Source organism: Thermobia domestica, chromosome 1 (assembly GCF_964235325.1).
Source record: "Thermobia domestica chromosome 1, izTheDome1.hap1.1, whole genome shotgun sequence".
NCBI lineage: Eukaryota > Metazoa > Arthropoda > Insecta > Zygentoma > Lepismatidae > Thermobia > Thermobia domestica.
This window is the reverse complement of record NC_137454.1, coordinates 4,064,366-4,085,537: the sequence shown is the minus strand read 5'-3', so window position 1 is coordinate 4,085,537 and position 21,172 is coordinate 4,064,366. Positions and strand designations below refer to the sequence as shown.

Below are 21,172 nucleotides of genomic sequence, written 5' to 3'. Positions count from 1 at the left end.
TAATCCTTTATTCAAATCGGAGGTGATTCGAATTAGTCATTTCTGGTTTCAGCACTTCCCGCCATAGAACAAAAATGGTAACAGATAATGGCAAGCGATTCAGTGTCTCAAAATAGTATGTCGTCAAAACCGGCAACAGTCTAGCAAGGCAAAAAGTGGTTCAAATTTACTACTAAGACGAAGCCATGAACGCTAAGTTCTTACGGCGGAAAATGAAATTAATAAATAAATAAATAAATAAATAAAAGAGCAAAAAACGCAAAGAGATATCGTGATTTAGTTTTTTTTGCCAAACGTTTCAGTGTCCCATTTCATCTCCTCTGTTAACTCTCTTTTCAAACAGGAAGTGATTCAAATTACCCATTTTTGGTTTTAATACTTATTGGCATAGAATAAAAATTGTAATAAATAGCGGCAAACGGTTTTCTACAATCGATTCAGTGTCACATATTGCCACAATACGCAACACTCTCTAAAACCGTAATAGGTTCCAAGAATAGGTTATATCTCCTACATTAACTCTCTATTGAAATCAGAAGTGATTCAAATTAATCATGTCCGGCTTTAACATTTATCGCCGAAGAACGAAAACGGTAACAGATAGCGAGAAGTGTTTCTTTTTAGCAAATGATTCAGTGTCTCAAGTAACGTACCACGACCTTCCCGAACACTCTACTAAAACCAGAAGTTGGTCAAATTTAACCTTACTCCTGGTTTCAATTAGAGATGCGCACGAGACGAGTCGAGACAGGATTTTCCTGACAAAATTCGAGTCGAGACACGGCTCTTCCAATAGAGAAATATACATTTTTCGAGACGAGACAACATTTTTACAGCACATTTTCGAGACGAGACAGCCACAAATCTTGTCTCGAGTGCATCCCTAGTTTCAATACTATTTCCACAAAGCAAAAACGGTTAAATATATCGAGAGATTTTTTTTATTATTTATTTCAATCGATTCATTGTCCCCAGAATAGGTCTCATCTTATTAACCCTGTATTCAAGCCGAAAGTGATTTAAATTAGTCATTTCCGATTTCAACACTTCTCGTCATAGAACAAAAGTGGTAATAGCGGCAATCGGCTTTCTGCAATCGATTCAGTGTCTCAAGACAGTATATCGTCACAACCCGCGATACTCTACCAAAATTGGAAATGATTCAAATTTACTACTACTTCTTGTTTTAAGAGAGCAAAACCGGAAAGAGATATCGAAATGCAATTGATCCAGCGTCCTACGAGTAGGTTTCTATCTCCTCTGTTAACCCTCTATTAAAACTGAAATTGATTCATACTAACCGTTTCCAGTTTCAATATTTATCGTCATAAAACACAAATGCTATTACAGGATGTCTACTAAAAATCTCAAAATGAAACTTTGTGACTTTTTCGTGACCTTTTCTTTTAAAAAAACATATTTTTTTTAACATTCTCAAGAGCGAATTTGGGTGCAAATTAGGCCGAATTTTCATTGATGCGATACAAGCATACTTTCTTGCGATTTGGTAGCGTCTATAGCCTCCCATAGACATTTTTGGCGCTGAATTTTGATGTTTTATATAACAAAAGTTTCCAGTCTGTACTTATATTTATACAGATAAAAAAATCGTGACCCAAAAACTAAATTTCGTGACTTTTTCTTGACTTTCATGACCGTTTTCTGATTTCGTGACTTTTTCATGACTCGTTACTTTCGTGACCAATAGACACCCTGTATTAGGTAGTGACAAGCGGTTTTCTGGAAGTGATTGAGGACCTCAAAGGAATATATCGTTTCAACCCGCATCACTCCACCTAAACCAGAAATGGTGAAATTTACTGCTGCTTTCGGTTCAATACTGATTTCCGTAGAGCAAAAACGGTAAGAGAGATCGAGGTTTTTGTAATCGATTCAGCTTCTCAAAAGTAGGTTCTGTATCCCTTGATCCTGTATTGAATACGAAAATGGTTCAACCTAACGGTTTCTGCTTTCAACCTTTATCACCATAGAATAAAAGCAGTAAGTTTCAGCCAGTAAGTCCTTTTCAGTATCGATTCAGCGTCCGATGAACAGATCCTGTATATCATATTATTCATCTATAATCTAGTAGTCATAGATTACGACTCGGTTAGGAAATAACATTGTACAACATTCTTATAGAGCTTAGAATACCGAAAAAGCTAATTAGATTAAATGAATCCCAAAGTAAAGTTCGGGTAGGAAAATTTTTTGCACCCAGCTTTCACGTCGAGAATGGCCTGAATCAGCGAGATACGTTTTCGCCATTATTATTCAACTTTGTACTGGAATACGCTATAAGGAAAATCAATGATAGAAACCAGGGCCTAGAGTCGAATGGTATTCACTAGACTATGGCGTATGCTGACGATGTAAATTTAATAGGGGACGATAGGAGAACAATAAAAAGAGATGCACAGCTCTTATTAAACGGTTGCAGGGACATGGGTTTAGAAGTAAATGCAGAGAAAACTAAATACATGGAAGTTCGTTGGGATCGTAATACGGTAAATTATGGATGCGTTAAAATAGTAAATAATACTTCTGATAAAAAAGACAGTTTCAACTATCTAGAATCAATATTAACAGATGAAACACATATTCACAAAGAAATTAAATGTCAACTAAAAGCTGGGAATTCATGTTATTATTCAATTCAAAATCTCTTGTTGTCGCAAATTCTGTCGAGAATTTCAAGCTAAAAATATACGAAACGATAATCATGCCTGTTGTTCTGTATGGTTGCGAAACGTGGTCGCTTACTCTGAGGGAAAAACATAGAAAGTGTTCGAGAACAACATCCTGAGATGAATATTCGGACTCAAGAGGAACGGGAATGGGGAATGGCGGAAACTTCATAATGAGGAACTACATAATTTATACGGTTTACCCTCTAGTGCAAGGGGTCCCGGGTTCAATCCCAGCTCGCGCCGTGTGAACTTTGTGGTGGACAAACACCGTGTGCGTGGGTTTCCTCGGGTTTCCCCTGTTTCCTCCCAGTTTCTTCATTCCACCATTTCATTCATTTCTCATCATCACCGTCTCCTTTAGCCTAGCCGGCATAACCGTGGGACGTAAAACTCAAAAGATTTCATTTCATTTCATTTACCATTTACCAAACATTGTTAGGGTCATGAAGTCTAGGAGGCTCAGGTTGGCAGGTCATGTAGCCAGGATGAAAGAAAGTAGGAACACTTTCAAAGTCTTAACTGGAAGACCAATCAGGAAACGACTATTATGTAAACCTAAGCGCAGATCGGAGGAAAATCTTAAGATGGATCCCACAGAAATAGAAAGACATAGTAAAAACTGGATCCAGTTGGCTAAGGATAGAAGTCAATGGAGAGCTTTGTGAATACGGCATTGAACCTCAGGGATCCATAGGGCATTGAGGTAGTTTAGTTAGTTAGTAGTAGTTATAGATGTACTATTTGAAATTTGAGTATTGAATTTTCATAGTTTTGAAGGCTACTATAGTTTTCCTGTGAAAGAAAGCTCACTTGTTTTGATATGTCTTTTTTATATTTTTATTTTATTTTTTTTATTTTTTTACTTTTATATTTTTATTTATTTATTTATTTATTTATTATTTTTTTTTATTTTATTTTTTTTATTTTTTTTTTATTTATTTATTTATTTATTTATTTATTTTTTTTTTTTTTTGCTGCTACGAGTCATATAAGAATGAATATCTCACTGAGAGAGTTCTTCAGCGTGAGCAAAATGTATTCCTTTCTTTTTAGCTTAAAAACAAACCGAATGCTTGAGCTATGAATTTTTTGTATAGCTTAAGATATGTAAGCTAAAAGAAATTGCCCATATACTGCGTTACAATAGATAGACAAAAGTAGAATAAGTACATTTGTTAGGTACAGTCTTACAGAATGGGTTAAGTAATCTTACTTTGTAAAGATTGCGTAATTGTGTAATTGATGTAAATCCTGAATAAAAAGGTGCTTATTTCCATTTAGCTACTCATCTAATAGCAATTTCAAAGTTTTCATATAAGTAGAATGGGAAATATATAAATCCACAGTTTTTATCCTTAGTTCTGATACATTGATCTTGTTCAATTGTTATGAAGTTCCTAGGATACTATGTAAACATCTGGAACGTTTAGTAATGCGGTCGTTATCATTGCACAACTTTTATAAGAAATCTTCAGAAAAATTCAAACAAGTCTACTGTAGAATTCCAACAAATCTTAAGCGGGGTGCGATGGCTCAGTGGTAGAGCGTTCACCTCCGGTGCTTGGGGTCCCTGGTTCGATTCCAGCTGTCACCGTGTGGACTTTGTGGTGGACAAACACTGTGCTCGTGGGTTTTCTCGGGGTTCTCCCGCTTCCTCCCAGTTTCTTCATTCCACCATTTCACTCATCTCTCATCATCACCGTCACCTTTAGCCTAACCGGCAATACCATGGGACGTAAAACTTAAAAGATTTCAAACAAATCTACGGTAAATCAAAACAAATTTGCTATAAGATTGAAAAAGAGTCAACTGTAACATTCAAACAGATCTACTGTAAAACTTGAACAAATTTACTACAAAATTCGAAAAAAAAAAAGTTACTAAAAAATTTAAACAAATCTCTACGGTAAAGTTATAAAACAAATTAACTATATAATTTAAACAAATCTACTGTTAATGTAAACAAATATACTGTAAAAGTTAAACAGATTTACTAAACATTTCAAACTTACTGTAAAGTTCAAACAAATTTTCTGTACAACTCGAACAAATCTACTTTACTATTCTAATAAATCTTCAAAATTTGAAATTCTCATTTATATACTATGCTCAGGGCCGGATTAAGGGTTTTGCTCAGGGGGGCTGTAGCTCCGGGTCTCCAGGTGGACAGGGGGCTCCACTCTGATCAAAATCTCAACTGGCTATCTAAAAAGTATCATAAAGATAGAATTATCATCATAAAATAAAATATTACCAAAAATATGAAACATATTCCTCTAACTTTCCTACTGTACTTTCACAGAAATGTATTAAGCGAAGTCAGTTGGGGCTACATACTTTTTCTCCAGATGGGTTAATCCAGCCCTGACTATGCTTTTCCCCTTTCCAAATCATCTAGGCCTATGTTGGTCGCAAATGAAAAGATATTTATTGTTGATTAAAGATATTTCATTTTTCACAAAATACTTATTTAACTCGTTATTAACCGAAGTCAAACATTTATATAACTATATTCTTTTATATTTTAAGCTCATGTTCTTTAATATTTAAGACTCTATCTATGGTTTTAAAAACATGCTTTGGTGTATGTTCTAGGGTATGGCATTCACCAATTCATCTCCTGCGATGTGTGTTCCGAGAACAAATCAGGTAACGTATACCACACAACCAGTATGCAAAATCTATTCTGTTATTGACTTCAGAGAAATTAAATAGTTTAAAACATAGTTAAATAAATATCGAACTTTCCAATGACGGGAAAAATCTTATAATTTATGGTATTATATACATTCCTTTATATAATGTATACAATATATTTACTGTATTATACGTTTTATAATATAAGATTTAAAAAAAAGTTTCATATTGTATACTGAAAATACTGTAGTAGGGCGTATTTACTCTCTGTCTAATTATACTATGCTGTCTCAGTTAAGATTTTTACTGAGTTATGAAGATCTACTAGTGTCAGAGAGTAAATAATTTTGGATTTACGGAACAAAATATCCAAATTGAGGTTTTAAGATAACTTATAGTATTTTTATTATTATTAATTAAAAAATATTAGTTTGTAGTGGAATCTACTGTAACTACATATAATTGCGGATGATTTGACAGAGTTAGCATGTAAGAAAATGAAATGTTTATGTAAGAGTATGAAAGCATAAATATATTTTAACACATCTACATGACTAAACAACAAACATTTAAGAGGAATATAAACATAATCTAAATTGGTTATTGTGCGTAATTCGTATAAAATTGGTATTCGTTATAAGGTCTGTTCCTGTGAGGGAGGCCAGATATAATGGGAGTGCCGGTTCTGGGTTCGATACTCGTTTGTTCCAGTGCGAGAAGACCGACTAATAATAGTAATATTGGGATTCGAACCTTGGATCTCTCAAAGTCTTCTTTACAACATCATTCAGATGCACAAATTAATAAAGTGACGTAAGAGACTAGCAATAAACAAGTATCTTCACTCCTCCACGGTCCTAAGATTCGGGCGTTACACTAACTAGAGACATTTGCCGTTTACCCACCGTCGCTGCTGCGTCAGCTTCAAGGTATACCAATTAATACCTGTAAAAGAATACAAGTGGGGCAGCAATGCATGGTTTCCGCCAGATGGATAGTGGGAGACGCAAGTAATGTTTGAACTTCTCTATTGATAAATACCTTACCTTCTGATAAACACTTTATGTCGCATACGTTCTAACCTGTACACATTTCAATCACTAAGAAAAGAAAAAAAAATAACTGACTAAACGCATCTGATTAACACTATCGTCATTTTAAGAAATGATCACAAGAATTGTAAATAACTGTGTATTATTATGCACTATGTGGGTTACACTACATATGATTTAGAACAATAACACTTGCAAATTGTAAATAATATTTTGCTTAACGATAAATTGGCCCTAATGCGCGATTTCGCGACGATCTATAAACGCGCACGACGATATAGGCGGACGTAACGACGAACATCCATACACGTTCATAAGAAAGATTTCGTTTGTATTGCTACTTGAAGATAACAGCTCGATGGTTTCATTTCTGCAATGCACGACGAATCAAAGAGAAGTTTCTTCGTTGATGTTAACTGTGAAGATGTTCATTACCATATTACGATAAAAGACATAGTTGATTTCACAGTATCACCACTGTTAAATATACAAATTTGGTGTAGCACTATTATAAAGTATTCAACTCAATTGATTAATTCCACATGAGAGTTTGTTTAAATTCGAACGTTATGTTCCACAAATTATTTTACATTATTTTAGAAGTTAGACACTGAAACTTTACGTATGTCTATACTTTAAGTGAAGACAGAAACTTGGTACCTTGTGCTTCACATGGTGGCTAAGAAAACACACACCTCTCTTCACGCATCACATAGTTGCCAGATAGTAGCGCAAGAATACACTGACAAAACTAAAATATAGTTCGTAGAGAACATTAAGTTTTTACATTATTATATTGCTAATAATATATAATGAATGGTCCATAGGTTAATAGAAATCACACTAGAAACACTGATTGTTCCAATAAATTATAAAATTCACGATTATTAATAATTTTCACATTGTCACGTAAAGATCTGTCATCGTCATGAGGACTTGTGCGTGGGCGTTTCTCTCGAGGGTAGCAAAATTTTTCTTCTTAATATGGACTGACGGGAGGAAATAAGACTGTCTGGAAAAGTGAGGTACCTTTTGGGTGACAAATTCCTAAGCATTGTTCTCTTCCAACTGTTCGCTGGCTGCTTTCATTTCTAAGAATTGAGGCTGGGGAAATACGAGGGTTGATTTAAAAATTCATGCCAATCCATACCGTTACAACTGGCGGCGAACGGACTGTCCACTGAAGGTATCACAGAAATGGGCAAGAACCCTGGAATCCAAGTCTTCATAATCCCACTGCAACACTACAGCAATCACAGCACTCCATTAGTCCATAAAGGGTTAATGTCATTTTGAGTTCGTTCTCACTGAAGAATAACAGTTTGTAGCTTCACATAATCGCGAAATTCGAAGAATAACGAACGCGAGGGCCATTTCGTAAATGTCTTTTGAGTCCTTTCATTTTTATTATTTGTTTATATTTTTTGTTTATTTCAATTATTCCTTGAAATATAAACACAAGATAATTTCAATATTTGAATATAAATCAATAGTTGTTTGTAATTCAAAATACTATTCAACATTATACTTCATAATATTTTTCAAAGTTCAAACCAAGTTACACAAACATATTAATATACGTAATGCAATAATATATTTAATAAAACATTATATTTGGTAAGGTATTGTATTCAATGCCATATTTAAAAATACACAATAACAAACTAAATGTATACCAATAAATTTGAAATAGTAAAATTACTTAAAATTCTGCAATAATACTTCTTAATTCTCGGATAAAACACACAGTATCATTCAAAAATAGCATATATCATCAAATAATTCAACTTATCATGATTTTATTTTTCATGAAAATAAGATATTCATTCCTACTATATGTGTAGAAAATGTATTGCAATGAAAACATCAACATTATTCATAAAATTCAAAAATGTATGTTCATTGACATGCTAACACAAAATACTTATCAAGAATATTCAAAATAATTCAACACAACTAAAACATACGATATAATACACACAATTGGTTCATTTTTATTAAGATTACATATTAAAAGCACATGTGTAAATATAACACTAAAAATATTTCATTTACTATGAAATGAAATAAACTAGGCATATGCGAGCTCGTCACGCTCGAAGTATATAAAAATATACTGCCTGCATAAAGTATGCAAGACCCTACCCCATTTATTTATTAATATGTTTCCATCCCCGAAGCAAAGTGAAAAGATAGAACATTTAGTTAAAATTCAAAAATAATATAGAGAGGACTAATAAGAAAATTGCCTACTCCGGGCATTACATAATATGGATAACCCATAATAGTGGAGGGACCTTTGCTTCAATGTCTTCAAGTACTACTTGAAATGTTTTCGTATTTAACGAAAAGATTAGTACACAGTGAATGCAACAATAGTTGCTAACAATTATCACGTAAGTATTCATTTTGCTAATCTCACATTTGCATTTGAACATTGATTCTGTGATATTTTTTTTTTTATTCTCCCGTTTGTGACTCAGTGGTTCACCACGTAGGCGTGTTTAGTTGGAAAACAAGGCTGCGGTAGCCTACCACATAAGTAGGAGTCAGTCATCCTAAGTTGATCACTGTGATCTTACCAGAATGCTAATTAAACAAAACGAGAGGATTAATAAAGTTTGTCAATGCAAACTCTAAATTATGTACGTTACACCATGATGATTCAGTGAGATATTTTAAATATGAATCTAATTCTAAAATTTCATCAAGGATTTTACCAATTCTATTGGAGTTAATTTTGGAATCACATTGGTTTGAAAGATTTACCTTTACAGCATTGATAGAATCATAGGTTACTTCTTCAATACAACTATTCAACTCTGAACTTTTACTCTGTTCTTTTAGGATTTCATCACTTTTGGTTCCACAGTGTTTAGTAGCTAAATTAAGCCAAATGCTCTTTGTTTCTTTAGTAGGTTTCCAAACTTTTAATCTGTCAACTGAATGTAATCCTAAACATTTACCAGTGAGTGGATCCGTTAACTCAAAAACCTTTTCTGAGACCTTTTTAGAACACAACAGGGGACCTTTGTACAGATAAAGAAATTTTGAAATTCTTTTGTCTATGGCTGAACTCAAATTCGTTTGCTTCAAGAAAACTAAATCATTTTCCTTTACCTTATACTTACTTTCTTGTTTCAGGTTATGCTTAACATTTCTTTTACGAATTATTTCAGTTCTTTTCAGATCTGCCATAACTAATTTGTTATCCCACAAAACATATTCATCTGTGTCCTTTTCAGTAACCACAATACCAAAATGTTTAAATACTGATTCAGAGGGTTTTACATTCAAATGCAAGCTGGCGGGGCTTACACCTAAGCTACTCGAGATTGAATAATTTAACAAAATTACAATTTGAGGAATAAATTTTTCCCAAGCAGTGTGATCTTCACTACAGAACAATTTAAACAGTCGATTAGTCTCACGATGGATTCGTTCAACTGGGTTAGAAGAAGCGTGATATGGTGTTACGTAATGTATTTTGATTCCATATTCTGACATTTTTTCTTTAAATTTTCGAGAAATGAAACAGCTACCATTATCAACCAAAATAGCACTAGGAATACCTAAATGCAAGAAATACAATGATTCTAAACAACGTAATACACATTTGGTGGTAGCGTTTCGCATAGGATACAAAGTGTAATATCTAGTGAAAACGTCTAAAATTGACAATGCATATTTATAACCTGAGGAAGAAGAAACGTATGGTCCTAAAATATCGATTGAAGCAAGTACACGAGGACCATTAACAGTAACACTTTCCATTGGTCTAGCCGGAGGTGATGTTTCTACTTTCGTTTCTTTACATACAATACAATCATTGATAAAATTGCTGATATCTTTTCTCATGGATTTCCAGTAACAAATTTCATTTACAAAACCAAATGTTTTTTCAATTCCAAAGTGACCTCGTTGACAATGCATGTGTTCAACAACAATACGAACTAATGAAGGTGGAATACAAATTCTCCAAGAGTTTGGGAAATGGAAATTTCTGTTCAAAAGTACACCATTTTCAAGTTTATAAAATTTTTCAAGATTTCGGTTTTTCACCTTAGAGTATGGGTCATTAGGATTTTGAAGAAATTTCATGATTGAATCATATTCTGTATGTTCACGTTGTTTTTCGATTAGTTTCTGTATGGTCATGTTTTCGAAAAATGACGGTAGCACTTCGAGGTTATTCACCGTATGAATTTCAGTTTTAGGAGCTAAAACTATACGTGACAAGGCGTCACTGGCTTTATTGTCAATTCCACGAATATGAATGATTTCCAAATCAAAACTCTGTAATTCGAGACTCCAACGAGCTAAACGAGAATTCCAATTTCTAATCTTATGTAAGTACACTAAAGAGTTATGGTCAGTATACACTTTAACATGTTTACCATACAGTAAATGTCCCCATTTACGAATAGAAATCACTATTGCTAACGCCTCTTGTTCAGTTGTAGTATACGCACGCTGCGCTTTGTTTAAAGTTTTACTACAGAAGCCAATAATGTTACGTTTACCGTCAATTTCTTGAAAAAGTATGCCAGCCACAGCCACTTGTGAACTGTCGGTGATCAATGAAAAATCGGAATCAAGTTTTGGGTGAGTGAGTAGTACATCTTGAACCAAACTGTCTTTAAGGGACTGAAAACTATGTTCACATTCTGGAGTCCGAATCCATTTTTTCCCTTTCTGGATAAGTTCAAATAAAGGAACAGCTAGTTCAGCAAACTTGTGTACAAATTTAGAACACCATTCGAAAAGGCCTAAAACTCGTTGCAATTGTTTTATATTGCTTGGACGAGGTAGTTGGCGAATAACTTCTACGTAGGAAGGATCTTTACAAATACCTTCAGGTGTTACGACAAAACCCAAAAAATTAAAACTAGTTTTACAAAATGAAGATTTTGAAAGGTTAACAGTCATGTTAGCTTCACTCAGCTTAGTAAATAACTGATCTAATAAATGTAATTGTTCTTCAAAAGAAAAAGTTGGAATACTTAAATCGTCAATATATGAAACAAGTTTATTATACAATGCATAACCTAGCACCTTCTGTAATGCATCTATGAGAGCAACAGAACCATTTATGTATCCAAATGGGATAACAGTAAATCTGTACATATGACCGTTCCAAGAGAAGGCAATAAAATCACGAGATTCCTCAGACACAGGAATTTGTGAATACGATGACACAAGGTCAATTGAACTTACAAATTTAGCACCTTGAAATTTCAACAATAAATCGTCGATTCGGTTTACTTTTAATTGTTTTAATTTAACATGCTTATTCAGCTCAGTTAGGTCAACTACGACTCTAGGTTTAATGGTGTTTTTCTTAGGTACACAGAAAATTGGGTGACTATGTATCGACACTGCTGGTTCAATGACACCTACTTTTAACCATTCATCAATTTGCTTGTCAATGCTTTCTTTAAAATGGTAGGGTAACGTATATTGCCGTTTTACTATGGGGTTAGTAGTGTCAACGTCTATGGAATATTCATATAAATTGCATCTACCTGGATAATCTGTGAATACATCACGATGTTTTACCAACAAATCAAATAATTGCTGTTTTTCCTCATTACTTAAATGATCACATTCATGTACCTTTTCCCTAATTTCGTTTATTGTTGCTACAGCACATACATTTTCAAAAATAACATTATCATTTGATACCTTATCTCCACAACTTTCCTGTTTACTTTGAATATTACCATGAGCATTTTGAATCTCATTATCAATTTCTGACATTTGTAAACCATAGTATTCGAGTAAAAAATTTTCTTCTACTGCTTGATTTATGTTAAGATCTTTTATTCGAAAATCTTTCGACTCTGTTCTCAACTGTGAATACGCCTGATCTCGTTCATGTAAAACACGGATCCACTCTTGTTCTAATTTACCTTTTTGTGAAACCAAGTTATTAATTACAGGACATGCTGAAGATGTATAGTCATGATTGGGTTCGAACTCTGAACTTTCATCTGACAAGTTATTATTTCCTACAGAAATACCTAACTCAGTATCAACAGGTTTATTTATTCGATCAGCATAAGTCAAAATCTTCTTAGGTTGACAACAACTATTTTCTTTGCTATGAGATTTTTCAATGAGCATAGGAACAACAATAATGTCTTTTCCGTCAGAAAAACTAATTACGTTTTTCGAAAAATCTATCATCGCATGGGCGATTGTGAGGAAATTGCGACCTAACAAGCATTCTGTGTTTAATTCATCTACTACCAGAACTCTTATGTCGAACATCAAGTGTTCTATTTCCACACAAATATTTACTTCACCCTTAACCTGCTTTTTTCTTTTACCAGAATAATCTACCAAGAGAATATGTGGTGCAGGTTTTAACTGCGGATGTGAAATTACGGAAGAAATACGTTTCCATGCCTCAAAACTGATAAGGGATGCTGATGCCCCTGTATCGCACAATGCCTTCAACTGAGTATCTAATACTTTACAATAAATTTCTGCAGTGCGAGTGTTATTACCCTTACTTACATTTTCATCAATTTCTATTTCATCTTCAGAAATATCTAAGTCCCAATTAACAACGTTATTAATGTTTTTACACAACGTTACATATTCCACAGGAAAAATTGGGGTGAGTGCATCTTTGTTACTAAAATCGTGACTATTACTAAAGTTTTCATAAGCTCTACCAGAAGCACTCTCTCGGCAGAGCGTTTCTAGTTTAACGGTGTTTGTCTACTCTGATTACCTGATGATGTAGGAGGAGGGAAGGTACGAGATTGATTAAAATTTGAAATAAAAGGTGGTTGGTTACCAGGATGAAAAATTGGAAATGGTTGAGGCGTGTGCCCACCATTATCAGCGCGCCTAGTATCAGTGTAATGTATAGCTTCTTGGCTATCGTACTGATTATCGTTTTCAGGGTTACGCTGAGAATGAATGTTCCTAGGTTTGTTCTTATTCTTAAAATGTTGATTTTTACCTTTGCTGTGGGGTTGCTTTTTACCTTTGTTTTTGCTTTGATGTTGTGATTCTCTAAGGTTATGTTCATTACTTTCATTTTCTTGGACATTAACCTGATTTACACGAATCTGTTTCTTAAGAAATCCACTATTTGTTCTAAAGTTGTCATTGTTTTTTGACAATGTTTCAAGGTTTTGAACAACATTCAACATAGTTTGCAAATCCAAGGATGGTAACAAAACCAATTGTTTCTGAAAATAATTAGGCAATAACAATTTAATTGTATTCAAAATAAAAGCTTCACTAACGTTCTCATTCAATTCTCGAATTTTGTGGTAGCGATCTGCTACGAATTGGTAAACTGTACCGTCGACTTTAGGGTCATATCTTTTGGATTGCAATACTGACATCTTACCAGCTACGACTTGTGGAGATTCGAACTGTTGCTTGAAAGCACAAACGATATCACTGTATGATCTAAAGTCAGGTTTACGAGTAAGGAACCAAGATTTGGAAGATCCTTGCATCAAAAAATCTAAAATATCTAAATATTGCTCTTCAGGAATTTGCATTAATTTAACATTTTTCTCAAACAGTTCCAAGAAATTTGAAGCTGTAATTTCACTTTCGTGTCCTAAGAACTTTTCAAACGATTCAATATCACTACGCTTAATGGGCCTAGCATTCGTAATCTGAACTGGTTTTCTATGATGAATGCGGCTACGGCTTTTGCTTTTAGATTTTGGTTTACTATTAGCTTCATAACTTGTGTTAGTGCCGCTACTGCTACTACGACTAGTGGAACTTCGAGTTGATGAGGTGTTAGCTACACTACTGTATAGTGAATTAGTTACACTACGAGTATTAGCAATGCTACTGGGTCTAGATTCCACATGCAAGTTCAGAACTTGTTTTTGCGTTAAGGTTAGTTGAGCTTGTAACATTTGCAGTTCTTGTTTGAGGTTACCAATTTCATTTTTAACCTCCAAAACAGTACTCTGGATCTGAACATACTGTTTTGATTCTTTTTCCCTATCATTTGTTAATTCTACTACAATGTTGTTACAACGGTCTACAGTATTTTTGAGAAAAAGTAACGATTGATTAATCCGATCAATTTCCATGCCACAACTATTTACACTACTTTCATTTACCGTTACCTTTTGCATGCACTGGACTACCTGTGCTTGGTGAGCTTGAATTTTACTTTCAATGTCTACCAATGAATTTCGATTGCTACGTATTTTCTCCTCAAGATCTACGATTTTACACTCATACGTGCTAGAGATCTGTTGAAAATCATGCTTCATTTGAGTTAGTGAACTACAACTTTGGGCTTCAACCTGCTGGATAGCTAATGACAACTCATTCCGTGTCTCGATCAGCTGATTGTACATTTGAATTTTCATTTCATTAAAACGATCATTTACTTCCGCCTTGTAATCCCTAACTTCACATTTCAAACTTTCAATTTCAACTTTAATTTCTACTTTAAAAGCATTGCACTCAGCTTCTACTCTCTGTATACCCTTCGTAAGTTCCTGAGTTGAAAATTCATGTTTTTCCCGTAACTCTGTAATTTCTGCTTTTACGCTATTACCTTGGTTGACTAACTCATTATGATTATCTTTTATCACTTGGTTAGTGTTAGCTAAATCTGCGGACAATTTTTGTACTGCTTCAAGCAGTGTTTTCATTTCGTTAGGACTTGACATTGTAAAATACTATACTACAAAACACAACACAAAAATCACTGGGATGGCATTGAATGCAAACAGTGAAGTTCAAAAATTCGCTTTCTTCCCACTAAAGCATCTGTCTTTGTTCGGTGCGTCAGATATAAGGTCTGTTCCTGTGAGGGAGGCCAGATATAATGGGAGTGCCGGTTCTGGGTTCGATACTCGTTTGTTCCAGTGCGAGAAGACCGACTAATAATAGTAATATTGGGATTCGAACCTTGGATCTCTCAAAGTCTTCTTTACAACATCATTCAGATGCACAAATTAATAAAGTGACGTAAGAGACTAGCAATAAACAAGTATCTTCACTCCTCCACGGTCCTAAGATTCGGGCGTTACACTAACTAGAGACATTTGCCGTTTACCCACCGTCGCTGCTGCGTCAGCTTCAAGGTATACCAATTAATACCTGTAAAAGAATACAAGTGGGGCAGCAATGCATGGTTTCCGCCAGATGGATAGTGGGAGACGCAAGTAATGTTTGAACTTCTCTATTGATAAATACCTTACCTTCTGATAAACACTTTATGTCGCATACGTTCTAACCTGTACACATTTTAATCACTAAGAAAAGAAAAAAAAATAACTGACTAAACGCATCTGATTAACACTATCGTCATTTTAAGAAATGATCACAAGAATTGTAAATAACTGTGTATTATTATGCACTATGTGGGTTACACTACATATGATTTAGAACAATAACACTTGCAAATTGTAAATAATATTTTGCTTAACGATAAATTGGCCCTAATGCGCGATTTCGCGACGATCTATAAACGCGCACGACGATATAGGCGGACGTAACGACGAACATCCATACACGTTCATAAGAAAGATTTCGTTTGTATTGCTACTTGAAGATAACAGCTCGATGGTTTCATTTCTGCAATGCACGACGAATCAAAGAGAAGTTTCTTCGTTGATGTTAACTGTGAAGATGTTCATTACCATATTACGATAAAAGACATAGTTGATTTCACAGTATCACCACTGTTAAATATACAAATTTGGTGTAGCACTATTATAAAGTATTCAACTCAATTGATTAATTCCACATGAGAGTTTGTTTAAATTCGAACGTTATGTTCCACAAATTATTTTACATTATTTTAGAAGTTAGACACTGAAACTTTACGTATGTCTATACTTTAAGTGAAGACAGAAACTTGGTACCTTGTGCTTCACATGGTGGCTAAGAAAACACACACCTCTCTTCACGCATCACATAGTTGCCAGATAGTAGCGCAAGAATACACTGACAAAACTAAAATATAGTTCGTAGAGAACATTAAGTTTTTACATTATTATATTGCTAATAATATATAATGAATGGTCCATAGGTTAATAGAAATCACACTAGAAACACTGATTGTTCCAATAAATTATAAAATTCACGATTATTAATAATTTTCACATTGTCACGTAAAGATCTGTCATCGTCATGAGGACTTGTGCGTGGGCGTTTCTCTCGAGGGTAGCAAAATTTTTCTTCTTAATATGGACTGACGGGAGGAAGTAAGACTGTCTGGAAAAGTGAGGTACCTTTTGGGTGATAAATTCCTAAGTATTGTTCTCTTCCAACTGTTCGCTGGCTGCTTTCATTTCTAAGAATTGAGGCTGGGGAAATACGAGGGTTGATTTAAAAATTCATGCCAATCCATACCGTTACATCGTATAAGGTGGTACCGAGCGATGTAGCAAAGTGGTAGAGTGTTGGCTTCGCATTCGGGAGCGTGGGTTCGATTCCCACTGCCGACCATTCTCATTGGCGTTTCCATGCTTTTCCTCAGTTCTACCAGATAAACTCCGGGAAGGTACCTACTAAAAAAGGCCCTGGCCGATACTCTCCAAAATCCTTTCCATTGATATTGCTGTTGTTAGATATTCAGTATAAATGGTCTGTAGCCAGGTCTGATAGAAGTTAGGGGCTCGATCCAACCATATTATAGTTCATTTGTAAGCGTTCCGTGAAACTTTAAGGGGGAAGGCAGTAAAAATTTAGGAGGGTCGTCCCCCGTCCCTCCCCTTTCGTGGATATGGGCCTGCTCCGAGCGGTATCTGGTGATTGTTAAATAAATAAATAAATAAATAAATAAATAAATAGTACTTTTCTCTTGAGCAACACCGACAATGTAACTATCATTCGACGCCATCTTTATCAAGAGAGAGAGACTTCATAGCAAATGCTCAACACAAGCGAGACAATATCTTACACAGTTCCACCACCCTGCTAACAGATGGTATTAGCATGCATAAACTGAGCAAACATAAGATCAATATTTTTGACTATCTTCAACAGACTCAATAATAAAATATATATCACTTCCGAATGGCAAGCACTTTCTTAACTTATTTTCTTAAAAGTTCTTTACAACAACCGATGTTCGCCAGCTTACTTATACACACCCACTGGTGTATTTAGGGGAGGGGCTTCCGGCCTTAACCCCCCCCCCCCGAAATCTTACTATAGTAAAGTATATGAAATATCTTGCAGAATTTTCATATTTTCAGGCAAAGCTTCGCCCGAAACAAAATCGTAAATACGCCACTGTATGATTTCAGACCAATTTCTTCAGAAGAGAAAAATAGAAGACACAAGAATGAAACAAAGTACATAAGTAAGGAATGTGAGCTGCAGTAAGAAGATGTTCTTTCCCGACAAACCCCTTGACAACATTTCTGATAGAAGTATATTTCCAAATAGAACTATGCTAATATTTAATTTTGTCAACGAAGCATAGTATGATTTTATGGAGTCTGAACTACTTCTGTTAAATATCTGAATTCATTGCTGGTTGGGTATCGAAAAGAATTTCCAATTGTGATTCAACTTTTCTAAAAAATTCGTTGTACAGTTAGCGCAGGATCCTAAAATATGTTTAGTTTAGTTTAGTTTAGTTTTATCCTTTCTGGACATAGAGGCTGCAGAAGACCAAACACATAGAACACGTCAAAAAATAATAGTAAAAAGTAAAATAAAACATTAAAAGAAAATTATATTACAATCGATAACAAAATAATAGTAGCAAAGAATACACCTAAATATATACTTATTTTCTCCACTCTAGAGATTCAGAAACGCTATAATAAGCTTTATCTACAAGAAATTTGAACACGCCATTCTTAAACATCTTTATGTCCTTAATGTTTTTAACATGCTGGGGTAAGTAATCTTGTACACATAGAGTACACACTATTTGTAGTTGAGCTATAATTTTGTTGCGAGACATAAACATCCGTACCTTGCCTTGTATTATGTGAATGTACAGAAGATGTAGCTGTAAAAGGAATGCCAATTAGTCTTAGTAAAGATAATGCTTTTGTATATGTACAGAGATGGGAGCGTTAGAATTCTATGGAGTTTAGTCCCATGGCTATTTAAATGCTTTTATGATAGTTTCTCGACCTGTTTTACAGCTACATTCTATATAGTTTTCAAGCTAGAACGCTTTAAAGAAAATGATGCTCTTTCGACAGTGCATAATCTGAGAGGATTGTTTTTCGATGCACACTTAATAGGAATGTTTTGCTTATCTTTGATGATCTGAGCTTATAGCTTAAAATTTTACACATTTGTATGTGTTCAGTAAACTACCGGTATTATCTAAAATGAAAATCACTTCTTCAGATTGTAAACTAACCTGTAAAATTAAGTTTGGATGTGTAAAAAAGGAGAACGAATAGGCAATATTTATTTTGTTGCAGGTTCTTATGGAATTTTATAAAGAACCGCTCGGATAGGACGTTTAGTGGTGCATTCTCAAAGGGATTTATAGCAAAAGCAAACATGAGACTTTTTTTCAACTAAACGAAAATAATACAATTTATTTAAATACTTTCAGAAATAGAAACCAATGAATTCCAACTAAATAATCTCTCTTTGGTTTAGACAACAAAATTCAAAATAGATTTAACCTCTTTTTCAAACAATTTTGACTATCCCACAAGATAATAATAATATGGGCACCTTTAATGTCTATGGAGCATGTTCTCAATTGTGGAAATTGATACCCAAAATGTAAAGTTAATGTTCTTCTCCATGCATAGAATAATAAAAACATACATACCAAAATACAGTTAACTTAACACATAAGTGGTCCAATATTCTCAAAGGCATAACTAATCAAACAGGTTTCAACGAATTTTTCCGCCACAAAATTTCTGTTGTTTTTCATTACATATATTAGTTTGAACTTTCATTTTTGCTTAAATAGCACACTGCACAAACTTAAATATAACTCGAAGCACAAAACTAATGATACTTGATTCTAACATGCTCTTGTGAATATATGAGTACTAAGACAAATAAAGATAGTCATTATCGGCTTACCTATTCGTGCTAACTGAAGAGGGGAGGTTTGCTGCTCAGCCACGAAAGCTCGCAGATAGCAGCACCTTCCACTACTTCAGCTAGAGAACAGGGTAGCAAGCTAGTAAGCACTTATGACAGTGTCACCTGTCCTAAATGCATACATAAGCTGAGATTTATTTTTCTCTCTGAACAAATAAATTTTGTCACACAACAACGTTTCTCCACTTACGTTGTAAATTTTCAATAATAATGAGAGATAATATACAGAGCGTTCAAAAAGTCTCTATACACCTGAATTATCACATATTCAAAGCAACGAGAAAATTATTTTAGTCAAAATTTATTATATTTTATGGCATAAAAGCACTATGTACAGGGCGTAGCATATACATACACATTTTAACACACATTTTGACAGCAAATGTTGGAAATGTCCCCCATGAGCCTCCAAATGTCTCCCACCCCCACGATTCAGGTGTATAGAGGGGTATATGAATGAAAGGAGGAAACAACCGGATATTTAACACATTATATCCTCTGTACGTGCAAATTCAATGATACACAGAATGAAAAAGTGGATGGCTGAATTAAGACACGAACCCGAGATCTTTGGCCTAGAGTATTAATGCGTTAACCACTACGCTACGAAGTTCCCTTCCCAAAACAGGTATACCCTCTCTTACTCTTGTAAAGTAAAGAGCACCGACTTCAAAAGTGAGAAAGTGTATGGCTGTTCTAGAAAGTGAACTGGGTGGACTAGTGGTTACGCATCGGCACGCTACGCCGAAGATTTCGGGTTCGTGTCTCGGTCCAGTCGTCTACTTTTTCACTTTTTGTACCTCATGAGAAATAATAGAATCTGCAGAAATTTCACAATCTGCAGAAATTATTTTCATTTTAGACTTTAAAAAATCCTTCACTTATATCGTAAACTATAATTAGAAATGAAAAAAAAGTTTTGTTTTACTTAGTTTAAAAGCGTTTGTTTTTAATAAAAAAATATGTCTTCCCTTAGATTGCTGTAGGTACTTGTCCACTGTCACTCGTAGCTCCTGCGAATAACGGAGATACATTTGAACTCGACATGGCATGCACAGCTGTAGCTGTTGGGAAGGTGAGTGAAACAACATATCTTGGCGATCATTTCCTCATATTGTGATATCATTATTGTACAGTCACCAAATACACACAAGAACGCATAACAAGATATGATTTTATTTACAATCCCACCTACTACGGCATCTGGAGAAATAAGGTTTTCCAAGTTGAATCTGATCAAAACTTACTTGAGATCATTAATTCAGGAAGAACTTTTCAATAGTTTGGCGATTATGACCGTTCGATCTGACATTAGCAGGAGTTTGAACTTAGACAAAACTCTAAAAGACTTTGTTGAGAAGAAAGAAACGAAAATAACTTTCTCATAATAAAAAGGAATAATAAAATTACTTATTTACGGCTTGTGACTGTTAAGTGATTTTCAGAAGTTTAAAAAATATAATTTATTTCTAACAGTGCACTTAAACTTTCATTTTTTTTTTTAAATAAATTATTTCACAGTCACTAAAGAAGTACTATTGTGACTTGTACTTTTCAGATGTGATATGCAAGTATTTTTGGTTACTTGTAGCCTCACATATGAGGCGCCTAGTATCAAAATCCGCCACATACATTTAGCTAAGTTTCGAGTAATCTCGCAAAACGTGCAGTGAAGCTCCATATGCACGCGTACAAAGTCCCATATTTGAACTAGGTTTTTAGTGTGAAATATTAAGCTTTTAA

The 21,172-nt window shown here is 34.4% G+C and overlaps 2 protein-coding genes across 3 annotated transcripts in view; one reads left to right on the top strand and one right to left on the bottom strand.

Moving 5' to 3' along the window:
* The window catches only part of LOC145683153 (putative oxidoreductase YjmC), a 63,050-nt gene extending 58,174 nt beyond the window's left edge, over positions 1-4,876 (bottom strand). The window contains exon 1 of the mRNA XM_081754523.1: positions 4,703-4,876. The gene's annotated coding sequence lies outside the window, so the exon portion shown is untranslated. The remainder of the gene's footprint in view (positions 1-4,702) is intronic.
* Positions 1-21,172, top strand: part of LOC145683148 (putative oxidoreductase YjmC) — a 101,502-nt gene that overhangs the window by 62,578 nt on the left and 17,752 nt on the right. For both annotated transcript variants that reach the window (XM_081754517.1, XM_081754514.1), the window contains exons 4-5: positions 5,286-5,339; positions 20,406-20,504. In XM_081754517.1, the coding sequence (XP_081610643.1) occupies positions 5,286-5,339; positions 20,406-20,504 (153 nt within the window). The remainder of the gene's footprint in view (positions 1-5,285; positions 5,340-20,405; positions 20,505-21,172) is intronic.